The sequence below is a fragment of the Melopsittacus undulatus genome, chromosome Z (assembly GCF_012275295.1).
Source record: "Melopsittacus undulatus isolate bMelUnd1 chromosome Z, bMelUnd1.mat.Z, whole genome shotgun sequence".
Lineage (NCBI taxonomy): Eukaryota > Metazoa > Chordata > Aves > Psittaciformes > Psittaculidae > Melopsittacus > Melopsittacus undulatus.
Genome location: NC_047557.1, coordinates 39,279,737 through 39,307,346, shown reverse-complemented (window position 1 = coordinate 39,307,346; position 27,610 = coordinate 39,279,737). Strand labels below are relative to the sequence as shown.

At 38.9% G+C, this 27,610-nt stretch overlaps 1 protein-coding gene across 5 annotated transcripts; it reads right to left on the bottom strand.

Annotated features, from left to right (window-relative positions):
• Positions 1–26,462, bottom strand: PTAR1 (protein prenyltransferase alpha subunit repeat containing 1). 5 transcript variants are annotated; one of them, XM_034073032.1, is made up of 8 exons: positions 26,364–26,462; positions 19,646–19,815; positions 13,040–13,106; positions 10,185–10,289; positions 6,418–6,631; positions 909–1,222; positions 413–449; positions 1–328 (listed from the first exon to the last, which is right to left on the bottom strand). In XM_034073032.1, exons 1-8 carry the CDS (start codon positions 26,447–26,449, stop codon positions 101–103), a joined length of 1,221 nt encoding a protein of 406 aa, XP_033928923.1. In that variant the 5' UTR covers positions 26,450–26,462; the 3' UTR covers positions 1–100. The 5 variants fall into 5 exon arrangements, with proteins under 5 accessions (XP_033928923.1, XP_030910199.1, XP_005155006.2 ...); XM_031054339.1 differs by having other exon boundaries at positions 1–335; positions 417–449; XM_005154949.3 differs by having other exon boundaries at positions 1–449.
• Positions 26,463–27,610: the final 1,148 nt, after the last annotated feature.

The following is a 27,610-nucleotide window of genomic DNA, read 5'->3' as shown; positions in this document are numbered from 1 at the left end:
AACACATGGTTAGCTAACACTTGCAATCAAGACATGCATTTGTGTCTGAAAAGAGAATATTGCACTAAAAGAAGAACCCTGTATGCTTTAAACTCTCTCTTCACTGACCTAAAAAAGTAACTAACCATTTCCTATAAGCTGTAGCAAACCTGGCTTGATCCACATCCCTGCAAGTTGATAATACTTCATTAATGAACCGGTATTCCATTTCTGAACCAAAAGAGTCCTGCACAGGAGCACGTTTCAGGCGTTTCGTTTCTTGGGTATAAACTTGTTTGCTGCTGGATTCATTCAAACCATCAACATCCATAGCTTGTGCCATGTGACTTGTTGCAGGACTGTAGTGGGAATTATTCAATGTTTCGTCATTGCTGCCCACAGATGATACCACTGCACTCAGAAGAGGAATTCTGCTCCTTAGGTGGTGTTGAAGGTAGAACACACACCTTCTTCAGGGTAAAAGGAAGGAAGGGAAAAAAAAAGGAATAAAAAGTCACGTACTGAAAATAATCTGCTGTTGCTGCTGAACTGCTTCAGTTCATTTGCCACCCTTCCAGATTCCACCCCCAAGACAAAATCTGCAGTCACTGCTCACACTCTACACAAAAAAGACTCGGTGTCACTCTGGCAACTCTGCTGTTACCTACTCAGGCACATAAACGTAGCTGGCAAAGTAGCAGTTTTCTGCAGTTGATCCATCTTCTGCCTATCTTTTGCCTTTTAAACATTTTAAGGCTGATCAACAGTATCCTGTGTCTCTTGCACAAACTATAGGGTCAAGTAGAGCTTACATCAAGTAACTCTTTTCCTAGGTGGTACCTTTTAAAATCAGAGCAACAATTTGTCTAGAAACATCACGCAAAGCACATTCCACAACCAGAAGGACACTCTTGACCAAGTCCGCTTACCTATGACACCACAAGGTTTCATGCCCTGGGTAAGTATCAATCAGTTCAGTGCAGAGCTCCAACTCTTCCTCTAAATGGCTGGGGAGATCCACGCTCTGCTCCTCTGCACAGGCAGCTGCTGCCCCTGCACTCTCCTCTTTTAGAAGGCTAGGGTTTTGCACATTTACCATTGGATTTTGTAACAGTAAATTATTGTCAGTCACAGTTCTGCCTATCAAGGAATTGAGTAAGAACTGGCGGTAATGAAATCCACTATGGTCTGAAACATGCATGGATACCCAATACTTAGTGGATGAAAGTTCTTCAAGGAGAATCTGAAACAAAAAGCAGCGACAGTTATCAATCAGTATAAAAGAGAAATTTACCACCATTTCTATATTAAAGCAACCTCTTCTCTGGGGATTTGAGCCACTGTGGCAATGGTCTAAAAACACACATAAAAAAATGAAGTATCACTAAGCTTTTTCTACTATGTGCTAACAAGTACCTTGGCATTCCTGCACAAAAGAAACTACACTTCTTCCACACTCTGAGAAAGCAGGTGTCTCAGAAACCTTCCCACAGGATGAGCGGGCAAAAAAAAAAAACCCAAACCACTAATGGTGAAAAATAAGCAGTGGTTTATGAATCTCAGAATAGTTACTTAGAGAAGGCAAAAGGTACAACACACTACATGGATATTAGTTAAAAGTATTTTTATTTTTGCCTAGTGCATTATGGGTGTCAGAGGGTGGGTGAGCTTAAAAAAAAAAAAAAGGAAGAGGATTTAAAATAATTTACTTTAATTTTCCAGGAAACAATGTCAACCACTAACACAATATTCCAAGTCCTAGGGCCTGTGGAATACAAAACTATTTGTCCTTAACTAAGTTGCTTGACTTGGTAGTTGGTGAAAAAAACAAACTCCTGGAAAAGCTCTCACAGTAACTGTGTTTTTAAACCTTTAAAAATTATTTCTGGGAAGACAGGTGAAATTGGTTACCAGGCAAAGCTTCTTTTACTTTAGTATCTTTATTATAAGTAATGGTCATATTTATTTAAAAGCTTTAACCTTTCTCCTCACATTGCTCCTCCTCTGGAATTTAATGTCTCCAGAGATCAAAACTACCTTTTTCGTTTACTTCTAAAGACTTTACATATAACCTTACTGGTTATAATCTTACTGTTAATCTCTTTCTAAGCTATGTACATCACTTAACACAACTAGCTGATGCAAAGCAACTTTCATAGGCACAAGTACTTCTTCCTAAAACAGCTGCATCAGAGGCACAGGCTCCCACAGAGAAAATCATGGAAATATGGAAGGCTAGGTTTACACCTTTTTTGTGGTGTGGCTGTTGTAAAAAATATGAGAACAAATACAAACAGCATAAATAGTGCCTTCTACCTGAAACACTCAACATGGGTTTTTAGGTCTTGCCAAGAGATACCGGAATCATCCCTGTTTTACAGATCAGCAAACCGAAGTGCACTATTAAATAACAGCCCACAGGGTATTCTTAAGAGCACTAAATCTCCCCATCTCCAGTTTGCATTTTAAACCGCAAGATCAGCTTCTCTATTCTCAGTAGGGCAGCACTTACTATTTTAGATTTCTGAGCACTAAAATTTAAAAACCTATTAAAACCAAAGTAAGGCTCAACAGCAACATCAGAAAAATCAAACCAGTCTTTATTCAGCTGGATATGGCACTATGCACATTATATACAACTTAAATCTCTGAACAATCTGTCTCACTTACCAACACGTTTATGAATTAAAAAGCTACAGGGGAATAGTGTGATTATGCATTTTGACTCCCTGCGCAAAATAGAATGATTCCCAGTATCACTTTACCTGAACTAGAAAACCTCTTACATAAGAGTGAGACAGAAAATTTGCCATTACATCTTGTGAGGTATACAGAAAAAAAAAGGGAAAAAAAGTGCGCCTCTCTAGAAACCTCCGAGTAACAGTAGAAGATGCTTCAAACAACTGGAGATAAAACAAAAAGCCAGCTAACATCTGACTTCCAGCAGCGGTTCTTTCTTATTAAGCCAGTTACCTCCATTTTCACACCAAACAGCACAAGCCATTTGCCGTTCTTTGAAGCAAAGAGGAAATTATATGAAAACATCTCCCTCCCCACTCTTGATCTCCTTTTACAAAGGGCTCTATCCTACTTTCAGTGGTGGGCTGAGTACCATGGAACTGGCATCCCACTCCAGAATAGGAAAACAGCCGCTCACTAGCCTCTGCCTCAACCTGTGGGTCTGCACATGCTCTTACACCCTCCCTCACCTTGTGCTTGCTTTTTAAAGCGTTTATCCATCATAATATGCAGCCCAAAGCTTCCCCCTTGGGCTGGAACACTGGAGAAATGAGAAGGAACTGCATATGGGGAAAAAAACTTTCAAGGATAACCAGGTAAATATGGCAATTTCCATTCACATAAAAGATGCCTTTGGAGGTCCAGTCATCTAAGAAAAAGCCACAGCCTTACTGGTGATGTCTACAGGAAAAATTACTTTGTGTCTTAGGAACATACTTCTCTTTTCCTGGCACCACACAAGAGAAGTGATGCCTTATGACAATCACCCCACCACTTGTTTCTTTGCCTGCCTTTTTATGGTAGGGCGTGGTCAGTGACCATGCTCTGAAGCTAAGTATTCCTATCTAAAGGAAACAAAATAGTTTGTCTGTCCTTGCTGAACTACATCCTATTTTTGTACCTGCATGGTTTCTCTGAAGTGTCAATGTATATGACTTTTACAGACTACACTGATACTACTGTCTTACTCTGGTTCTCTATCCTGGGTTCAGCAGTAGCAGTCATTTTTTTCTCCTTCTTAGTAGCTTGTGCAGCGCTGTGTTTTTGACTTTTGGCCTGGGAACAGCACTGATAACACCGATGTTTAGTCTGACCAAGGACTTTGTGAGTCTCATGCTTTGCCAGGGAGGAGGAGAAGCCAGGAGGAGGCAGAGGCAGGACACTTGACCCAAAATGGCCAAACAAGTATTCCATACCACAGCACGTCATGCCCAGGATGTAACTGAAAGTTACGCGGAAGGGCTAGTTCACCGTAGGGTTGGACTAGGTATTGGTCGGTGCTTGGTCAGGTGGGGGGGGGGGGGCAAGTTACCAGTCAGTGGGTGGTGAGCGACTGTATTCTCTTCCCTTGTTATTTCCTTTATCATTATTATTATTGGTCGTAGCAGTAGTGATTTGTGTTATACCTTAGTTACTGGACTGTTGTTATCTCAACCTGTGCGAGTTGCATTCTTTTGATTCTCCTCCCCATACCTCCAGGAGCAGCAGGAGGGCAAGAAGTGGGGGGGGGAGGTGAGAGAGAAACTGCGTGGCTGACTTGCCGACAGGGCAACTCCAACTGATTTCACATCTAGCTACCAGTAGGTATCTTTAGCTTGTGTTCCTCCCCCATTAGCTTACTGAACTATCACATGAAAGAGCTGAAGTCAAGTTTTCTTGTCTTTTATGAAGGCAACTACTCCAATACCAGAAAGATTAGATTGGTTTGTAGCAATCTACTATTGACAAATCCTCAGCTGATCTTAATGAACACTATTCGAACGCTATGTAAACTTGCTAATGTGGTTCAAATTCTGCAGGAAAAACAAATCCAAATTCCTGTATTGAAACAAGATTCTTTTACTGTCTCGTGTAATAAAGAAGAAATATTTGTATCCTGTGAGAAGACAACAGGGCTCAAACTTTCTCCTTTTGTATCTTCTTGGCAGAGTTTGAACTGAGATTTAGTTTGCAGAAACACTAGAATTACCCAAACCAAAGGAGAAACATTACCAAAACAAACCAACCAACCAACAACAACCAAGAAACCAACCAACCAAAACAAAACAAAAAAAAAGTCACACAAACCACACAAAACAAAGCAAATCTATTGAATAATCTACCCCCTGAAATCCTCCAAAGTAGGATTTCAAAATGATAAACCTGTTTTGGAAAAACTTACCTCAAAGATAATACGACATACACATTATGTTTCTGAGCCTGGTCCCTTGTACCCCATAAGAAATACTATCTCAAACAAAGTTTGTATTAAAGCAGATATGTGGCCTTTGATAATATAGAATACCCTAATTTCAGTGAGTCTTGTAAGAACTAAATGGTTACAGAACCATAGTGATTGCTGCTTTTTCAGCACAGTCTCAGTCTTGCATCTCAATGAAATTTAACATGCTTTAAAAATATTCAAACACACTGATTTTGGCTGGGATAGAGTTAATTTACTTCATAGTAGCTGATATGGGGTAATATTTTGGATTTGTGGTGCAAACAGTGCTTGATAACTCAGAGATGTTTTAGTTACTGATGAGCAGTGTTTACACAGCCTCAAGAATTCTGCTCCTCACACCACCAGCAAGGATCTGGGAGTGCACAAGGAGCTGGGAAGGCACACAGCGAGGACAGCTGACCCCAGGGAGACATCAGAACATATGACATCACACACAGAGCATATAAGCTGGGGGAAGAAGAATGAAAGGCGGCTATTTTGAATGATGGCACTGATCTTCCCAAGTAACCATTACGTGTGATGGAGCCTTGCTATCCTGGCGATGAACACCTGCCTGCCCACAATGAACAAATTCCTCGTCTTACTTTGCTTGTAAGAGCAGCTTTTGCTTTCCTTATTAAATTGTCTTTATCTCAACCCACAAGTTTTCTCACTTTTACTCTTCTGATTCTCCCTACATCCCACTGTGGGGGAGTGAGAGAGCAGCTTAGTTAACGGATGAAGTTACACCACACACATAGTTGATACAAGTATACTTGATAACTTAACACAAACTTCATAGGCAGAGAAGTCCAAATTCTGGTCTGTACCCCTCACGGAGTCTGGAACATACTTGTAATTTACTACTAAGCTGATACAGCTATTCCCAAAGTTTCTCAGGTGACAATTAACAAGAAACATCAGGCAAACAATATCTGTTGCTAGCAGTGGCTGGCCCATAATACAAAAATAATGGCTATACTGACTCAATGACCTCCACTAAATTCCTTCCTCACTCGCTTATGTATTTACAGCATGGCAGAATCCAGAGGCTTCCATTAAAAATGTGACGTCACTGTATCACCCTAATAATGACAGGGAATTCACCTAACAGATTAGAAAACACAGGATTATGAGACCACCTATATAATTTGAGACAACATCACATTAAATATTTCAAAATGCTGCAGGTCTCCATGTTTTAGATGTGATCTGAAATACTTGCCACCACAGATGTCATCCCTGCTAGTACTAAAATAGCTTGATCAGGCCTCAGCTTAAATGCTGCCAAAAGATACCACTGGAGTTGTAGAAACAGGTTACAAGCACTACTACACTTTCAATGAAAATCTTGCTGGCTTTATTTAATCTCTCAATATTTTGGAACCACAGAATAGCTGAATAAGGTTATAAAAATGAGACATTACATTACATTATCAAAATAGTATCTGTCATGTATTATCATTAACAGGAATGTATTTGCTATTATACTATACCTTGACAGTCAGCTTTCCCAAATGCTGTAAAACCCAGATGCGATGGGACCAGGCATTGTAGTTGCTTGGGTATCTCCCAGCAGCTTCAGAGCAGACATTCATTTCCTCCTGCACTAGTCGGTGAATTCTCTCCACAGGTGCTGCTCCCAAGTTTCCTTTAGTCACAAGATTGGGCAAGGAGTTCTCCTGAATGAGTTGTTGCAGCACCCATCGTCTAGTTAAACGATGTATAGTGTTAATGGTGAGGGAACAAGTTTTTTTAATTTGTATAAATCAATCAAACCTTTCTTTTAATTATCTGAACTAAACTATAACTAGATGATGAGTAAGTACTAAATCTAACTATACGAATTCCTCCCATACTTTCCGACTTTTTTATCACACTCCAAAATGATTTATCTCTAGCTGTATCTGTATGCTACTTATAGCATACCAAAAGAAAACAGAAGGAAACAGCAAATTAAAGAAAGAAAAAAGGCAAGAACTGTCTGCATGCGATTTCTAATGAGCTCCTCTTTCAGAGACTTGTACTGCACTACAGTATTCAATATCAGACAGAAAGATTTAATAAAAAAAAATTAGCTCTGCTTTGTATTTTTTATATTTATCAGCACTGCACATAATAAACCAAATTAGTTTCTGCACATCACCAGCAGAAAGAAAGTGCAAAAGACTCACAGTCTCAAGGTCTATAGGTATAAGCAAAACAATTTTTATTGCTCAATTACACATATTTAATTTTCAGTGACCAAGATAAGCACATGGTGTGTGGGGGATAATTTTACTTTGGAATGACTTTTAGTTGCATTTCAGCAGCTTTTGTAGATGAGTATTTTGAGATGTATCCTAATGTTGCAGAAGCATGCATCTGTAGACCCTACATAAAAAGAGTCCTGAAAATGGGGCCAGAAAAGAAGTGCAAACTTCCATGCAGCAGCATGTGTCAAGAGAATTGCTAAGGGCTCTTGCAGATCATTCTGGAAACCTGGATATACTATCCTCTGGTGTGTGACACAGAGGTTTTTCTGGTTTGTACTGGCTCATATCGGACCAAAACCAATTAACTGCTACTTTCAGAAAGGTGTCACTCCTGGTTAAAAGAAAAGAATACTTAAAAATAATAAATAATTTTATTTAAAAAGATACCTTGGATTTGCAAATAATATGCAAAATTGCATATATATATAAACTGTTTTTAAAAAAGTGCTGTAATTCACCTGCTTTTTCTCTCATTTGAAAACATTTATAATATTCTTTGTGACTGGTGGTTTTTATTTACACTGTGTCTTTTTTTGGTTATTAAAGAAAAAAAATTTAAACTACTGGAAGACAATATTAATGGTAATTTATAAGAATATAATTTTTAAACACACCAGAAGTCACTAACAGTAGATTGAAGTCTGTGTTCATATACTGGCTTCTTACGTAAGAATTGTTTTAATTAAAGATGTATAGTCAAACACACCATGATTTTTTACTACTCTTAACTTTATGTAATGTGGTAAATTTGAAGACTTAAATATTGCTTTTTAAAAATATCTTTGATCCACACATCACTACCTAGTATATTTTCACTTCAATCAGCAGACTTGTAAGAAGTGTTATACCTTAAAAATGTCTAGGCAATAAAGATAAATGAGTAAATGAGGCATTCCCTTAACAAAAGATAAATATTGCATTAACACTGACTTCTCAGTAAAACCACAGAAAGCCAAATTATTTTAAGAACCAAAATATCTCAATTTCTTAAAATAAGGATGTTTTACAAAATAAAGAATGAAGACAAATTATATATACAGGAGCATGTGGGGAAAAAAATAGAGGCATTATAGGCTCTGTCACTACAACAAAAGAAAAAAATATGAAATTAAATCTGAACTACTTTCTACACTTTTTGCATGGAAGGAAAAAAAGACCAGCACAACCTCAGAAGATTTAAAATGCATTTTGGGTGCCTGTTGAATATCATGGTATTGGTACGGTTTAGCGTGAGGTGTCCCTGCCCATGGCAGGGGGGTTGGAACTAGATGATCTTAAGGTCCTTTCCAACCCTAACTGTTCTATGATTCTATAAGAAAACATTTTCTGCAATAGAGCTGGAGAAAAGAAATCCATTTTGTTCTGTCACTGTATGTATGTTCCTATTACTACTGCAGCTCCTGGAATTACTGCAAATGAACACAGGCTCATTCAGTGACAACTACACAATCAATAAATATACTGACTGTATATGCACAAGATCTATTTGAAACCTAGCCAGAAGTATAGTAAAAGGTCACATAGCAAAATGTATGAAAAGTACTTTGATATGTTTAGCAAATGTATCTGCCATGTGTAAAAAAGAAAAAAAAATTGTGCATGTTTTATTGAATTTTGTAATTCTCCCGTCCTAATTTTTTGCACTTCCACCTGAAATTTGCTATAATGGGGAAAGAGAAAGCATTAATCACCATGCTGATGCAGAACTTTTTTCTGCATATTAGAAAATTAGATGAGCAATCACAGCACGTCCAAATCCAAGCCAAACATTTTTACAATCACCCTCAAATATTCCCTTTTGGTTTAGGCAAATACATGGAAAAACAAATTATAACACTAAAGAAAATACTCACAATTTAAGATTGCATGGAAATTAGACAGAATTTTTTATTATTTCTACAAGATGTAGATGAATATCAAGAACCTACCATTCTAACTTCATAAAAAATAGAAATTCATCAGTGCTGTTGTTGTATCACTGATACCAAGAAAGAAATAAACAGAAATTAAGTAGGTGCTTATAAGTTAAAAAACACCTAGGAGTATTTCCTATACTACATTCTAAGTTAAATTTGAGAATTTTGAGATCATGCGCTCACAAAGAAGAGTTTACCAATGACTCCCTCTTCCAAAAATTCATGTTATCAGCACAACTGAAGTTTTATTTGTGGTTTTGACAAGAGTCCATTACTGGGGCATCAACTTTGCAGTTGTCCTAATGCTGGACATGGGAATGCAAACATTGTGACCTTCTTTCTAAATGTGCTATATATGCAAACCTCTTTAAGGCTGTCTATAAAAGGATGAGTCATCCTGTGAAAAATGTATCATGAAAAAAAAAAAATCACATATATACCAAGATTAAAAAAAAAAAAGTTGAGCAACAGATACCAGCACTCCACTGTGCTACAGCTGTTTTACGTACACTCAGTCACGACTTGGGATGGTTAGCTTTGTGCCTCTGAGTAATTTTGGAATTATCTTTTCCAAAAATGTGCTCTGTTATTTTAATATTTACTAGTGATGACAATGACATTTCTTAAGTTAGAAATTATAAAAATAAATTCACTAAGCCAAAAAGATTTGGAATGGAGGAAAACCCAATTTTGGTTATAAAGATTAGCTTTTACATATTCTTGTTTGAAATGCGTGTAAACAAGCAATGCAGTGTTAAACTGGAACAGGGAAAGAGGGAGAAACCCACAATTCTCAAAAACATACTACCCATGGAATCAGAATTCTCAGGCTGAAAATTTTAGGTGCTGTAAGACATGACGGACCTTTAGGAAAATTTATCCCAGCTCCAAAGTTCATTAAGTAGTGAAAAAGGTGCATGTGATTTTAGTTCTAAATATAAAAAACAAAAGCCAAAGAACACTATTTTAAAACAACTGTCTCAAAGAATATGGTACATTTCTACATGTCCTCCAACTATGTCTCTCTTTAATCCAAGCACAAGGTGGAGCACATTTAAATCAGGGAGGCAACAGAAGGCAAGGTAAACAAACCTATGAATCCATGTTTCTGGACTCTTTGGAAACTTGGTTAACGCCAGTTTTCCAAGATGCAAATCTTTAAGTGGATTTAAAGTGCCAGACAGTATTAATTCTTTCCTACAAAAAATGAAATTAATTTGTATGAATAGGAGTAACCTCAAAATGGAACACACATCCCGATAGCAAAGAGCATGGCATTTCCTTTGTATCACAATAGAACTTCACTGTCAAGCTCAGGAGTTTATTAAAAAGCCTTTGGTGCATTAACCTATTCCACTTTGATTGAGATACACCCCCCTCCCCCCGTTCCCCATTCAACCATGACCAATATAATAAATTCCAACCACAGAACTTCAATATGAACACATACAACACATACATTGGTTCCCAAACCTATCAAAAAATCACTGTGAACTGTAATTGAGTGTGATTCTCAATCACAATTTCTGTTGCTAATCTGAAAGTCAAGGAACTATATGTAATACCTGTTATCTGAACACTCTAAAAGCACTTTAACAAAACAAGCAGTGCTTTTCAGTTTACTTTCTTTTTCTGTTATTGTTGGGGTCATTTGTGTTTTTTTTTGGTCCTTTCATACAAGGGCTGCCAATAAAGTTACACATATGACTAAGCATTCCTCATTGACATTATGCTCTTAGATCATGCTGTACCTCTGAAAAAAAGTTCCTTAAGGAAGTTTTGCTCCTGGTATTTGGCGACATTAGTAAAGAACTGTCTGCAGAGATAAGAAACATGCCTAGAGGGACATTTGTTTTTATCTGAATAAAGTTGCACCATGCTTCAGATTGGATGCGTTTAGCAGGACTCAACAGGAAATTCAGGCATACTAGCCAGGAGCTGCAGACTCACTAGACTGTTCAGTGCCAGTGCAACGACTTTTGCAATGCAGACAAGAAATATTTAGGGAATGTCAACACTGGAGCAGGTGGAATAATAGCTCCATTATTGCAATGCACAAGGTGACATTTTGGTAAAAATTAATTATTACACAGGCAATGAAAAAGCAGCCTAGATCAGTGTAATACTCAAAATAAATACATGTACATTTTTAATAACGATTTAGATTCCCAGACCACCTATGTCCCAAAACCTAAACTTTTCATGAAGAAATTGTTCTTTATATATTAAACCATTAACTGTAAATAAGTAGGCTCACACATATTTAAAGTAAATTTACTCTTCAAAAGAGCAAACTCCCAGCTGCAGCCTAAACTAATGTAGAGTCAAATTCAGCAAAGCAGCCCCTTGGCTAGAGCAGGCCAAGGGATAAACTCCAGTGGCTGGTGTAAAAACCATTTCTCAATGAATGCTAAACAGAGCTTCAATGACAGACACTTAGCCAGGACACTGACTGAGAATTTGGGGAGCAAGGCCACCTTCTGTAGTAATTTGTATACTTGTGTAAACTGTAAACACTATAAAAAACAATCCTCATCCCTATTCCTGAACATTTTTAATTCTACTCAGAACTTTGAACTACTCTTCTCAGGTACATAAAAGCAAAAGCAAACTCTTTCCACTGTCAGGCATTAAAAAAAAAAAAACAGACTGGGAAGCACAGATGCATTTGCGTTAAAAAATACATAAATTCAAAACTTAAACCAAAACCCTGCATTCGGCTTTAAGTACCACATGACTACATTACTGTAGTAGCTCTAGTACTTATACATGTTCATAATTCCATTTTAGCACTTGTAAACTACTCAAGCTATATACATTGTCATGACAGTAAGCTCTTTGTTATCAATTTCATTCCCCTTTCTTACACCTGAGATGCCAGAAAGTTACAGATCACAGCAGAATCCTTCAAAACTACACCACCAGTGGAAAAAAAAAAAAAAAAGCTGAATTTGTCCTTTCTAGGGCTGACAGGTACATGCAGCAACCATCTTTCTAGGTTATTTTGTTGATTTTTCATACTGCGATCAATTTTCCTAATGCATCTTAACAAGGAAAGTAATATTTTAATGACAGCCCTCCTACATACTAACATATAATTTTCTGCAAGCAGTTCAGCCCTTCTAAAACTATTCCTTTAAGCCTGTCTCCAGTCTTACCTAGGCAGCAGAAAGAGAATTTCTCCCCACCTGAGATTTACACACAAATTTTCAGGCTATAGACTTGCAAAGAACTGTTGCTTCTGGGCTCCATTCAGAGCAAGGAGGTAAATTCCTGCTTCTCCTCCATGATGACTCCTGGACAGATGACGCAGCATGACCAATGGTGATGCTAGACTAATCCAAACAGGTAAGAGAAACGAGCTGGATGAGGGGGAATCTATCTGGAATAAATGATAGCTGCAGTGTATTTATTGAGGGCTGTTCAGCTTTGATAAGCTGCAGTGGTAATGACATCAAATTGAACTGTTATCTCAAAGGGACTCAAGTATGAATATTCAAACAGCGGTAAAATTACAGCTGTGAAGACAGACAGCAGACATCAGCTGGGCACCACATGATTCAGTGGAAAGTGTATGCCCATCTAAAGGCTACACATGGACTTCCTTAACTCACAGAATGAAAGAGGAGTGGCAGTTCAATAGGACTTAGAGTCCCCAGAAATGCGGGCCAAACATGTGCCTTCACATACAGCAGTGTAATCTTTCACCTTCACTACCAAGGAAATCAAAACTAACCAAACCAAACAAACAAACAAAAAAACCTAGAGAAAGAAAAAAAGGCAGTCTGAAACCATCTGCAAGACATGCAGAACGGAAGACATTTCTAACATTCTTTCAGCACTCCTTAGCTGAATAGCTTAGTGTGTCACTAATTATCACTGAAAACACAGCTTACAGCTGACATAAGGCCCAGTAATTTCTATGTCCTTCACTGAGTACCACATACCTCACATTCCAAGCAGTGGTGAAGTCAGGGTTCAACAGCAACAGGGTACACGTGACATCTATCAGCTCTAGAATGATTGAACAAGAGGCACAAGGATTACTAACACACAACAGCATTCCTTTATTATTTAAAACAATGGAATTCTGTCTTGCTAACAACTCACATCTAAGAAGTCTGACCTTTACCTGTAGTGCTATAACCAAACATATTGTATGCCCTCAAAAAGGGAGAACCACTGCATAGAAGCCTTGAATATTTAGTGATTTAAATTGCAGACACACTGTGTATATCATAAAAAGAGAATTCTTCAAAGAAAATCCAAAGATTATTAAGAAGGTACCATTAAAAATATACCCTACTATTTCAGTCCAACTCTGAGCTGCAGCCACCATATACTCTACTGTTAGAAAAAATACACAAACTAGTAAAAAAAAAAAGTAGTTAGGAAAATAAAACACCACAACCATGAATTAAGGTCACAATATAACTCCACTAGCTGTGCAGAAAACACTTTAAATACATTCTGAAGTGACAGCCTTGCTTCAGACTGACATTTTAAGATTAATTCACTAAAAGAACAAACAGAACATTTGCTTGCATCCGTGCCTTTAAGTACTGCAGACTATGGAGGTAAGTATTACACTTGTTTCTTAACAATGTTGTAAAACCAGGACTGAGGTATATGGTTGCTGAGAATGGAAGAGTAATTTCACTGTAGCCTAGCCCTTCCTTTTCCCTTTACACCCCACTGCACCACTGAAGCATTTTTGAGTCCCACCAGCGTGACACTGGGGATTCATGAGGCATCTCAATTTAAATTTGAGATATTAAGGACTGTCACTGCATTGGCTCCCTTAACCTCTTATCTCAGGAGACACAACATATCAATTAATCTGATATCAGTCAATCTGTCCTGCAACCACAATCCTGACAGTTTTGTAACTGACCAAGAAGAGACTTGCTTCAAAACTGAATGGGACTGTCCAGGCTTTTACTGCCAAGAAATTTGGGCTACATTATCTCTTAATCACACTGCATTTAACATACTAGATTGCACTCCAGGTGGTTTCCAGCAAATAAGCAGTACTTTATAAATTAAAGTAAAAACAGCAAAAGGAGAAAACGGGTATCTCATGGAACGAGACCTCTGGTTACTGCAGTTAATATGCCTATAAAATTAAAATTTAAGTTACTGATGAAATGCAAGAACAATAGAGCATATTAATTTGAAATGCAAAGGAATATGGCTTCATATATCTTGTAACCAAGACTTAGAGAAGTTAGTATTTAAATGGGTCAAAAAGCATAATATCCTTGTATATTACTGTAAGACTGCTTGTTTATTTATGTTCAACAAAGGAATTTTGTGTTTCTGGTGATATTCAGGCTGAAGAGGAACATGTTATGACAGTATATAACACAGTGGGGAATTAAAAATTCTTTAGTGTACTCTGTTAATTTTGCACTAAGCTGTTATGTTGATGCTTTAGAAATTACCTCAAGGAACTAAATTTTCTGTCTAATTTAATGAGTTTTAGTCAAGATGTTTTTTGTTTGTTTTTTTTTTGACCTTTAATGAAATATTTCCTTTTAAACCCCTCTTTGTTGCTAGGGCATGAATATGTCTCGTATTTGCAAAGCTGCTTCCTAATTTGCTGCCTGCATGTACAAAGTAGTAGTTCAACTAGAAAAAAAGTAGTCGTTCAAAGCAAAGTAGTTCAACACATTTTAATTTTAGACAGGTGAATTGCCCAACTGAAATATCCAGCATTACTCACATAAGTAATATTAAACAGTAAGTGCTTTGCTAGCTACTGTTTCAATTTTACATTCAAAAACTTCATTGGCAGCATTTAGTAAGGGTTTTATAAAGATCAAAAGTTAAAATTGTGAGGTCATTGTTTCATGTTGATTTCCATTTTGCCTTCTCAAAATACTAGCATTTTTAGAGTATCTCAATTTTATCTATTATGAATATACATAATTACATGTGCGGATTATCCCACTGTAATTAGCTCCTGTCATAACCAACACACACAAATTGCCTCACGAAATGTAATAGGCCCAGATCTAACAATTACTCTTCTAAGATAACATAAATCTTTAAGTCAAATTTACAGTAGCCACCACTTGGCAACTGAGTTTCTTCAAGGGGGAAAAAAAAAATTTAAAAAATCAGGAATTATGAGCTTTGCTGCTAACATAACGCAAGTCTACACACCTTCATTCAGTTAACTGCATTTTTACCCCATTCAGCCAACCCACTCTCCAACTGGTGATTATTTAAAAAAGCAATCAACAACAAAAACCCACCATACCCCCCAAAAAATCCCTTCCCCCCAAAAAAGAGCTTAATACTAGGTTCTCCCCTAGTCAAAAGAGTCATATATCTTTTAAGCTTGTTTTAAGTTAATCAAGACTGCCAGAAAATTGCTGGCTTAATATAATTTTAAAAACATATTATGAAGAGTTCAGCACACCAAATGTAGGTGGACTGACACTTCCTATGGTGAACTTTATTTTCAGATGCTTATCACTTTGTCAAGATGTCAGAGGGCTGCATCTAAAGGCTCCAATGCTCAACCATGGTTAAGTATTGATGTAACAGAACTGTGCAATGGAGATATCTGCAAGATTTCTTTAGTTACAGAATGGAAAGTTGTTTGTTACAGGAGGGAAAGGTAAATGAAACTCTGCAGTGCAGGATAAGAAGAAAATGAGACACAGCAAAACACTGCAACAAAGAACACAATTAGAGGAGGTTCTGAAATAAGTAGTAAGAAAATCTGAGCTTTTGAGTGCTGGATTTCCTAAATACAATAATGGTTTTAGTAATTGCTAGGTACTGCCCTCTGTATATGCTACGGTTGACAGGACAGTTAAGAAAAAGCTTATTACAGCCTAGTTCAGTTTTTTGAATACTTTTTAGAAACAGTTTTCATAGTCTACATTACTCTATTTATAACAACATAGCTTGTTTATCCTACTAAATCATGATTTGCACTTAACATGACTACTCTAGTATGCAAAGGTCTGGAATAGCACCAAATCAAGCCCAATTAAAACAGAAGCTTGACTACCATTATTGTGTTTTCCCGTTACAGAGGTTCACTGTATCCTGAACGTTACCAAAGGAAAGCAGCAGACAAAACGAAAATCTCAGAGCAATACCCAGTTCTTTCATGTTGATGCTCTTTGATGCTTTGTGTAACAAGTAACAGATGAAGATTTCATGAGGTGTGGATTCTGAACCAGAGATATCAAGTAACACAATTTTAGTAAACTTTCAGCCAATTTTCAATAGAAAGTCTTATGACAGATCTGGCACACAGCAATAGTAGCTGCAGCTAGTTTTCTCAATGTTAGTAACAAAAAAATGATATCTTTTATTTACAATTTAAAAGTACTTTCTGCTGGATACATTTCAAGCAAACTATAGCATTACAGGTGCTTACAATGTATATGTCCTCTTAGACATGAAATTCTCCCCAGCCACAAAGGGGCAAACATGACAATATGTTTTCAGGCTTTTTATATGGTTTTGGGATTTCTTTTTTCCTTTTCTTTTTTTTTTTTTTCTTTAAATATGGCTGTATCCAGATTTCAAGATGTGCTTTTCAGAAGACTTGTAAAAGTGGAAACATACAGACTTATGGGAAGTAAGAATATTCTGGGAGTATGCACAACAATACTTTGCTTAAAATGAGAAATTTGTGGCAATTTCAGAAAACCATCTTGCGATAATACAAGTAATATGCATGCATAAATTAAAATACTGGAGAAAGAATAAAAGCATTTTGTAAAATTAGGATTTCTAAACTGGAACAATAATGAGAAGTAGTCATGACTCTAGATTCCAAGCATCCAAAGGAAACCATAACTAAATTAAACATCTGTCACAGTAAGCTATTAATGACTGACTACAAAAGCACTTCCTTCTTCCAGGATCTTGCCAGAAAATATCAGACAAGGCATCTGAAAACTGGTACTTGAATCAGCACCATTTTTTCTCTCCGTTCTATTTAAAATGGCTTACAATAATTCAAACAACACAAAGGAGGTAACAAAAGACTACATTTGCAATCACAGTTTATTACAAGTATCAACTGAACATGCAATTGAGTTTTGCAGCAATAATACACAAATCTATTCCTTCACTACATTCTGAAGAAAGCTACTGCCTTGCCAAATTCTAAGCATGCACTTTTGTCTACAAAAAGAAATTTGGAGGAAAATCCTTGAGGATATATAAAATGTATAGAAACTGTAACATCTCTTGATAGTATATGCCTACTTGAGCCTCATTAGAGACAATTCTGTAATTCTACCTGGGAAAGACTTCCTTCTTTATTCCCTCCACCACTGCAGTTCAGTTTCTGCTAAAATTTCCTATCAAATGTGAAACTCAGTTACAGTAAAACATACTGAACTCTGTAAGCTGTACCTTGCTTTACAAATACATTATTAATATGGAGGTGCTGTAGATCAGCTCTTCGCATTTTTAACTGATTTTATAATCCTGGAAACAAAGGAGAATGCAGCTTTGTTCTCAAAAGAAAACCAAAAAAGTCTCAACAAAAAGGCAGCAATCTAAACTTCATGCCATTCTAGCATTTACTGACATAGTTTTATGATCTGTATTTTGAGAGGAAGGGGTTTTGCAAGGCTTCATCTGGGAAGGAAGCAGAGATGTTCAAGCAGTCATTACACCATATCATCCAGGCAGAACAGGCATCTGCCACAGTGTCACTGCAACAAAGCATGTGAATCAGTGTGGATAGAGGAGCGTGCCATCATGTTAGCCACCCAGCTGCCCTTTAGCTAACAGCTATCAGCAGCTCCAGCCTCCCAAACTGAAATTCTAGTGGATATTACACTAATGATCTGAATTCTGTGAGTAGTCACAAAGTGTTCTTCAATGGGAAAGATATCCCTGTTTCTAGGACAGAAAAATACCACAGCAGGTAGAAGATACTAGAAAGAAGCCTCAGAAAGAAGATGCATAAACACCAAAAATAAGACTCTAAGATAAGCCTAGAATAAGAGCACTCTTTATGTTGACTACTTAGAAGATACCTGAAACCGTGAACAAGAAAATCTGTTTCTTAAACTAAAGTTTAAGAATTAAATTACCACTTTTTATCCTTACTCTGAATAGGACACTTTGTAAGCAGTTAAATGTCTCTCACATCACACCCGTTTACAATTCTTTAACAAAGACAACACACTGAAGTATTTTTCAGGCAAGTAAATTAAAGTAAAATCCAAACCAAGATAGATAAAAAAGGAAATTCACCTTTACAGTTATCAAGCTGTACAGACTAATGATTTCTGGCAACCCTATGTCTGAAAGACACTGCACCTGCTTCTTTGTTTAGATCCACACATCACCACAGTTTTCCTTCCAACTCAGGAAAGCAGGACAAAATTTCTTCTGTAAAGATTAACACCATTTCCCTAAATCAGTCACCAAAATCAGTCACCTCTGTCTCACCCTTCCAGCTTGGGCAAGAGAGAAAGAATATACATTTTTCAACTAAGCAGCCCTACAACTTGTTTAACCTGTCAAGATGCACAATCCAAAGCCTGCTCTCCCCACCACTAACACTCAGTTCTTTCAGAATAGGTTAAACTGGCTTTAAGGGACAATGTAGTGTCAAAAAAGGTAAGTTATTGGGATGAGGGCACCATGTGCACCTCAGCAAGTCTGCAGGCAAAACCAAGTTGGCTGGGAGTATTGATCTGCTGGAGGGTGGGAAGGCTCTGCAGAGGCAACTGGACAAACTGACTGATGGGCTGTGGGCAATTGTATGAGGTTCAACAGTTGCACTTGGGTCCTGCCACAATAACCCCATGCACCGCTACAGGCCTGGGGAAGAGTGGCTGGAAAGCTGCTAGGTGGAAAAGGACCTGGGAGTGCTGACTGATGGCTGACTGTGAGCCAGTTTGTGCCCAGGCAGCCAAGAAGGCCAATGACATCCTGGACTATATCCAAAATAGTGCGGCCAGCAGGGCCAGGGCAGTGATTATCCCTCTGTACTCAGCACTGGTAAGGCTGCATCTCAAATCCTGTGTTCAGTTCAGGGCCCCTCACTACAAGAGAGATACTGAGTGACTGGAGCAGGTCCAGAGAAAGGTAATAAAGCTGGTGAAGGGCCAACAGCACAAGTTTTATGAGGCTGAGGAAACTGGGGGTGTTCAGTATGCAGAAAAGAAGGCTCAGAGGAGACCTTATTGCTATTTACAACTACCTGAAAAAAGGTTATAGCAAGTGGGTGTTGGGTAACGAGTAATAGGACATGAAGAAATGGCCTCAAGTTGCGCCAGGAGAGTCTCAGATTGAGTATTGGGAAAAATTTCTTGACTAAAAGGTTGTCAAGCAATGAAACAGGCTTTCCAGGTAAGCAGCTGAGTGACCATCCCTAAAGACATTTTAAAAGATGTAGACATGGCACTTAGAGACATGTTTTAATGGCAGACTTGGCAGTGGTTTATGGTTTGACTCTATGATCTTAAGGGTCTTTTCCAACCTAAATGATTCTATGATAAACAAAAAATGTGCAGTGAGAATCACACTAGATGCAATTCTCCTTGTGGGTAACTTACCATCTTTGTTCAGCCATTGTTTTCTTTGTCTGTAGAGGAGAAGTTTATTGTGGACATATGGCAAAAGAAACTTGACACACCAGCTCTCCACACCAAGCTTGTTTTCTACCAGGACAATAGGGCTCCGGTTATACCTGGCTTCAGGACAGGGTATCAATCCAATTTCGTCTCTTAAAAAAAAAACCAAAACAGAAAGAAACATAATTAAACTTATTTCCAGTAGATGCCAATTATTTTCCTCAATAGAGCAGACTGGCAATGCTTCCCATCTAGTTCCCATGCATCTTTTCCCCTGTTTTTACCAAAAATCTGTAGTCATTATCCTCAATTCACCTTCTTGGTTCTTGCTGAACAGCAGGTATGAAAAAATGCATTTTCAGAAAGCCATTCTTTGCAAAATTCATGCAGTGTGTTAACTTGGCAAATAAATTATTTAAGCATGCTTTAAGGCATGAATAAAGATTTAAGTTGAGCAAAAAACAAATGCATTTTACCTATGTGGAATTTATTCAGACTCAATATAAAATCCAGTTGTGATTTTGAGTACTATAAAACTTCTGTATTAGTTCCACAGTGCTGTAGCAACTGAAAATCAGAAGTATTTTAAGACTTCCTGAAGAATCTGAAATTAATAGTCATTGTTAGATGACCTACAATGAATTCAAAATCCTTTAAAAGTTCTCTAGGAAGATTCCTTTTGCTGATTCTGGATCTTCTTAACTTATGATAATCGAAAAGTTTTATTCTATTTTCCCAATGAACCTAAATGAAGAAGGTCCGCTTTTTTTGTATGTTCAGATTATCACCTAAGCAGTTTAGCTCAGCTAAATTAACACAAGTGTTAATTTTTGTGATGGAGATGTAAGAACTGCTACTGCAAGGGAAATAAAACACATAAACCATACAAGCAGCTGACTGACCCAAAACTACCCATATATGTCCGGCAGCAGTGTGACTAGGCACTCAGAAACCAAAGTTTGCATGAAAGAAAGTTACACAGGAAGCAATGTGCATGTTTCTACATGTATCGTTTTTCCTTCTCCTAGGCAAGACAGTCTGCTGAACAAATTACTGAATTTTGTTACTGGAGAATCTGAGTGTACTGATTTAGTTCTCTATCCTCAATGGATTATTAATAACGTAATAACAAGTGACATGATTGTTTAAGAATATGTTTGCTTATTCAGAAAGGAGACTGAATCCTCCATACATCACGACATACATCACAAGCCAAAAAGTGCACAAGTAACTCAAGGTAAGATATTTGCAAATCACCTGGCTCTATCTCCAAACATAAACCCAGGTCATTTACCCATCTCTGGTCATCTGAAAACAGACAGAGAAAAAACAGCATTTTCATACCCCACCAATTGCGAGCAATGGTATTAAAGCAAGATGCTCCTTTCTGTTGCTGCACTCAACACAAGCCCTTCAGGAAACTAGTCAGATTAGACCACAAATGACACTCCCACCTGCTTCTTTAAACAGGGCAACTTATAGCATGAAGTTTATACTTACTGCATACTCCCTTATTTTAAGAATGTTAAACTTCATCCTTAGCCAAACATTGCCTGACCTTTCATACAGGGTCACACAGGTCCCCACCTGCAATGAAGAGGCTGTCACCCACAGCTTTGCTAATTAACTCCATTAATTATTGCAAGAATCTACTAGCTGCTGCTTACAAACAATATTCCAAATGTAAACAGCAAGGAGAAAAAAAAACAACACGCATCCACAACTTCACTTCTTATCAAACACAAAAAGTCTGACACAGACAAGCCAGGTTTCACAACAGTGCTTTAAACATGCCAAAATGACAGACAGGTAGTGTTTACACAGAGCTGACAAGTCTGCCTGAAACATCCCAACTACAGAACTAACTCAGCTAGCTGAAACTGCCAGGGGACTAGACCAGTGCATAATGACATTCACCAAGACAGTGAAACACAAAAAATTGTTTATCTGCTAACAACTCAGTTTTTGCTAAGATGCAAACCAGAACTTCACAGTTGGTAGAAATACTGTCTACAACAAGTCTCCCCACCCTGATATTGCTTTTGATGATCTGTCTAGTTCAGAAGTCTCATGTTGCATTCAGTTCCTGAGAACCAACAGAATTCCTTATGTAAAGTACCAGGAGGGCAGAATTATGTGAGATGCCTATCTCACCGCCAAAGCAATTCAAACACCATCTATTTTTGCTCCTGAAGTAACAGGACAGGTCTGTCAGTCCAAGAGACACCAAGTATGTCTGCAGCCTCTACTCCATGATGCTATCCAAAGGACGCTTCTGCAGCAGGACTCACCTGTAGGCAGCACCGAAACGTAAAATTATGTGATGGAAGTACCCTCCATCTTGCACAAATTGCCCCATGCCATCTGACAAAAATGTGCCTGTTCATATGACAGGACTACCTCAACTCATTGCAGAATGGAGGATGCCACATTTAGGTCAAGTGACAGGTGCATGCTGCTCACAAAACTGAAGGAGACACCAGTTGAGGACTACTTTGTCAAGATTTTGCACACTCAGAACTACTCTCTACTATGAAAGGATGATTCAGTTTCTCTCTCTAAACTTCTAGGTTTTCTGACAGTTTCTTGAATTTTGGGAGTTATTTCATGCTTTGCTATTTATTTTCCTCAAAGCAAGCACCACAGTCACATTCCAAAACCTGCATGAGTTATCTCCATATTTACTTGATATCACACTAGTTCACATTCCTAAAATACACCATGGAAGCAGCCAAAACTTAGTGGAAAATTTTAGCTGGGTTGTCATGAAGTACGCAGCCACTACAGAGCTTCTTCAACCTGTGATGAGAACAGAGATGCTGTACAAGATGAGACCCAGGAGATCATGGAAGTGCACAACCCAAACAGGGTCCATAGTGCAAACCTCAGCCATGACAGAAGAGTATTATGCTGTTGCAGGACCTGCTTCAAGAGCCCTAGTCTGTTGTCTCAGCTATTGAATGGCCCTTCCCAAAATAGCCCTAAGCCAACCTACTTTAAACTCATAAAACAATGATGATACAAAAAGTTTCCCCTTCCACAGAACCACACAATCTCAGTACTGCCAGGGAAGGAGGCATTTCTTCTGACGGGAGTGTTACAGGTCTTCAGTTTTAGGTACTCCATGTGAAGGGACCTTTTCTGTTTTTTCTTCTGGAAGATCATCTTTAAAATAAGCCAACCTCTCCCCACAGGATTAGACAGAGGATATTAAATGATGGCTGGGAGATCTACATCTGGTGGATATGAAGCAACTGCAATTCTACTGACAATAAAGATTGGACCTAAGTAGTTGAGTATTTCTGCAATTACAAAAAGCTTTTAATACTGCTAGACAAACAGGAGCACGGAAACTTGGAAAGGCATATATTTTTACATTAAAGTAAGTCTCATGAAATGACTATATGGCTAAAGAATTTACAGTGTTTATACATTTACAGAATGTACAGGAGGGACGAGAGCGTAAATTGAAGAGCTGAATTTTTTTCTCCCTTACTGTGCAGTGCATCATATACATGATTCTCTTTTAGAATTTCAACTAATAAACTAATTTGCACACTATGGTTAGTCATTATCTTAGTGATATAACCAAAATATTTAATAAATAACAGTAATATATTACCATGCAAATCCAAAGTACTTCTATGCACTATTTATTTCTAAAGAAGCTCTAGATGTGACACTTTCATATCTAGGGATTCCCTTTTGTTTGCTTTCAGATTAATCTCCACTTGATCGGACTTCTGCTGCAATAACGAAGTTCTACACTGATGATCCTTCTCACTAAGTATTATAAGAAAATTATTTTTATTATTGGTTTATTTGTAAGTACTAATGCTGCACAAAAGCATTAATTCAACAAAAAGAACATTGGCAAGACAAATTTCATACTCGGGTAAAGCCTTAAGCAAGTATGTCTCTTTCTGGATCCCCTGAAATTTGCAATCACACCACTAGAAACCTTGATTCAGTTTCAAATCTAACAAAATGAAGTGTCGTATTTTTACTACACTAAGAATGAGATAAATTGAAACAGAAAAAATTATCTAAGCTACAGTGACATGAATGATTCTTGGAAAACCATAAATAGTATCCTCAGGTTTTGTACACAAATACCTGGGCTACCATCTAAGACTTCATATTTCATATTATGTTTACCAAATTGGTGTACATTTCTGACAAGCAAGCTTCCTTCTGTCTGACTTCACAATCTAAAGAACAGCAAAGTTAAAAAAGGAAAATACATTGATCTGCTCACTGCTGGTGATCTGTTCAGTTCCAGCAGGATAGCTGATGTATATGACTTTATTAGGAGCTATGATTGAAAGACTGGGTAAAAATATCTTCCAGCCTTAGAAAATTGAGAACTAGCATGGTGACACAGTTAATTGACTGAAGAAAATGGAGCTATCAGAGAGACAAGGCAAAAAGAATTTTGTGTTGTATATTTAGTTACAAGTAAGCTCATCTTAAAAAGATGCACATTCTTACTGCAAATTTAATTTAAAAGGGGAAAACAAAAAAGAGATTTTTTTAAAGAGAAGGAAAAAAAAAGAATCAACAATTCAATGTTCTACTTAGTCTAAAACTATTTTTACTATGGACCAGACACAGTGCCTGTTTAAGACCTACAGATTTATGAACCTTCCAGCACAAAACACTCATTACAACAAATGCAAAGGGGGCAAACACACAGTCAAAGACAAGTGACAACAAAAGCTTGAAGAGAAATGAGTAGGGGATAAAAAATGAGATGTGAACAGAAACATTATACACGTCAGCTTCATTATTCTCAGTAGGACCTGGTAGATACCATGTGAAAGAACTCAAACACAGATCTGTAACACAAACAGGCTACTCTATTCAAGAAGATAACATCCATCAGGGACTACAGCTGGTTACAACTGTCTTGCAGGCCTGTCCAGCAGGAAGACAAGATGTTTCCGATATATCGGAGAGTATCTGGCCAGCATGGCTGCAAGCCAGTGGTCTGGAGGCAGAAAGGCATCGTAGCGAAGGGCCAGCAGTCTACACTGGCTGTGCATTGCCCCTCTTCAAGTACTGCAGTTCAGAAATCTAGCAGACAGCAAACTAGCACCAGCTTGTGGTTCCTCACTTGAAGCAGGGCACAGTGCACTCATCCCAGGCAATAAATCTCATAGCCTACTTTCATCTCCAAGATGGCACCTCTGAAAGAGAACTGCGATGGCAGCATATTCTTCAAAACAAAGTTTTTTGAAATCTGCTACCACTGAACAATCTGGCAAAGGAATAGGAACTAAGAAGAATCAGAACATTCATTCACAAATACTGGCTGTTTACAGCCTCACAACCTAAAAATGAAGCTTCATGGCAAAACGCAGGGTGGTTGGTTGTTTTTTTTTTTCACACAGCATCCATATGCTGTATTTTAAAACCTGGCACCCACCCAAGTCACTTACTACATTTATAGAGACATGAGGGGACGCATGAGGGGACTCATGAGGGGACTCATTCTAACCCTATCTTTTAAGCAACTGGATAAATTAAGTGCCTGTAAAATTTTCCTGCATAGTTGGTTAGTGTACCATTTTCTGGAACAGAATAATAGGCCACCACCCTAGAGACTGCAGCCTTAGTGACTGACACAAATACCCTGTACTGATGTTATGAAGTTGTTATCCAGTAAGTGCTACCTCATTTGCCATGACCAATATGGACTTTGCATAAACAGATAGAATGATGCTTCCCTAAACAGTTTCTGTCTTAAAACTGCAAAGTACGGGGAAAGAAACAGAAATAAAGGAGGTGCCTAAATCAGGGTCTCAGAGCTGGTCAGTGGAACTGAAAATGAAACACTGACCATCTGACCCCCAGGTTGTTAGAAAAGCCTGCCTCTCACAAGACAGCAATAACTGTAGTTTGTATCTACACAGACATTCTTCTTGTCTCCTACCACACAGCCTCTATTAACAGATACATTTGAACATGGCATTCATCAAATCATGCTGTTCCTACAAGGCTGCAATTCAGCAGGCTTCAACCCTGAAGATATGCTTCCACCAGCATTAACCCTGTGCCTCAGACAGAGACTGCTGCCTTCAGCGGGACTTTGGCAGGCCTGACCCGCCAGCAGGCAAAGTTCAATCCCATCTCGACGACGCTTTAACACCACCAAACTTCGAATTCGAGTACTATTCACTTAAAACCTTATCTTTAAAAAGATATTAATCGCTTCCAGACTTAAGAGCCCCCACTGGTTTCCACAGCTCAGTACTATGCACCAATGAGCCTGGTGTTGCCTCCAGGACGACGACCCGCCGCAAAGCTCGCCACCGACCGGGGTGCTGCTGCAACCCTGCGCCTCCCGGGCCGAACGCCCGCCGGGAGCACCCAGACTCCCGAGGTGCGCGGCGGTACGTATAGGACGAAGCAGCAGGAGAGCACAGGAGACACCATCGGGGAACCAACGACCTGCCCCGGCGAAGCGCAGGTGCCGTGGAAGCCGCCCGGCGTGGACCCTCCGCTAGCAGCCTGACACCCCGTGGGGCGGTGCCGGGGGGGGAAACCTGACTGGTCCCGGCGGCCCCTCTCGGCGTGACCTTGGGCCCAGCCCCCGGCCCCAACAGGCACCGCTGAGCGCGGGGAGGCGAGGGAGAGGGACCGCCGGCAGCCGAGGAGCCCGCCCGGTCCCGGCACGGCAGTCACCCGCGCCACTCACATGTGGGGGTTCCGCTGGAAGGCGTTGCGAATGTCCTTCACCACCCGCTGCACCAGCACAGCCACCTCCTCCGGCGACTCGGCCATCTTCCACAGCCGCAGCCGGCACCGCCACGCCGGGTGGGCAGAACACTTCCGGGTCAGCGCTCCCCGGGGAGCCGCGGGTAACGCGGGGCGGGGAGGGACGGAGAGGGGCGGGCCCGCCCTCCCACCTCCCACCGCAGGGGCGGGGCGGGCTCACTGCCTCGCGCAAGCAGGGGTGGTTCAGTACGTACGCGGGGGAAAGGCGTTGTAATGACGTGCGGTGGGTCCAAACTGCCGACTTCGTAGTACTGAAGAATTGGTCTGCGCTGCTGCGTTTGTTGAGAAAAGACATGATGCTTTAGTTCTCGTTTGAGCTGCAACTCAGTAAATCTATTTGTATAAGAAGACAAGAAGCCTACAAAGGCATATGGCACTGTGATAGGTATCTAAAAAGATTGTAGTCTTTCACGAAGCAGGACTTCCACAGATTTAATTGAAGGTCCAGTGAGTTAAACCCCAAGCTGGAACACTAGAACTGGGAGATTTTATGTAGCCTTCTCAATAGCCTATGTATTACATGGAAAATCTTAGACTAAGTAATGCTGATATCAGGTATGGGATTATATGGACATTCTGCTCCAGTTTCTCATTCACTTTATATATAGACTGTACATGCACCGTTTCATAGAATTATAGACCATAGACCACAGAATGGTCTGCACTGGAAGGGACCTTGAGATGGTTCCAACCCCCTGCCATGGGCAGGGGTGAATTCCATTAGACCAGATTGATCAAACCCCCATCCAACCTGGCCTTGAAGCGAACCTTGAAGCCAAGCTTTCCATACTACTGCCTGTCAGACCCATGCTGTCCATGTTATGCAAGATGATGATTTTAGTCAAACTAACATTTGTATGTTTGTTACTTAATTGGTGAATGATTCAAAGATCCTGCAGAAAGGAATGAAGAACCATAGTTACCAAATCTCCACTGATAACGCTGATGATAACCTGTTCAATGACGTGTGTATGCAGTAAGCATAAAATGAGAAGGGCCATAGAACCTGGGTTGTTGGAGAATTATTTTGGTATCTGATGATTTATGGTGTCTGAAATTATAGAGGTGAACTGATGCATTCTGTATGTCAAATAAGCAAAAATACAAGTGTAAGAAAAGGTATTAGAACTCTTGGTGGGGACTGAGAGGTATTTTTAGCTGAGAAAC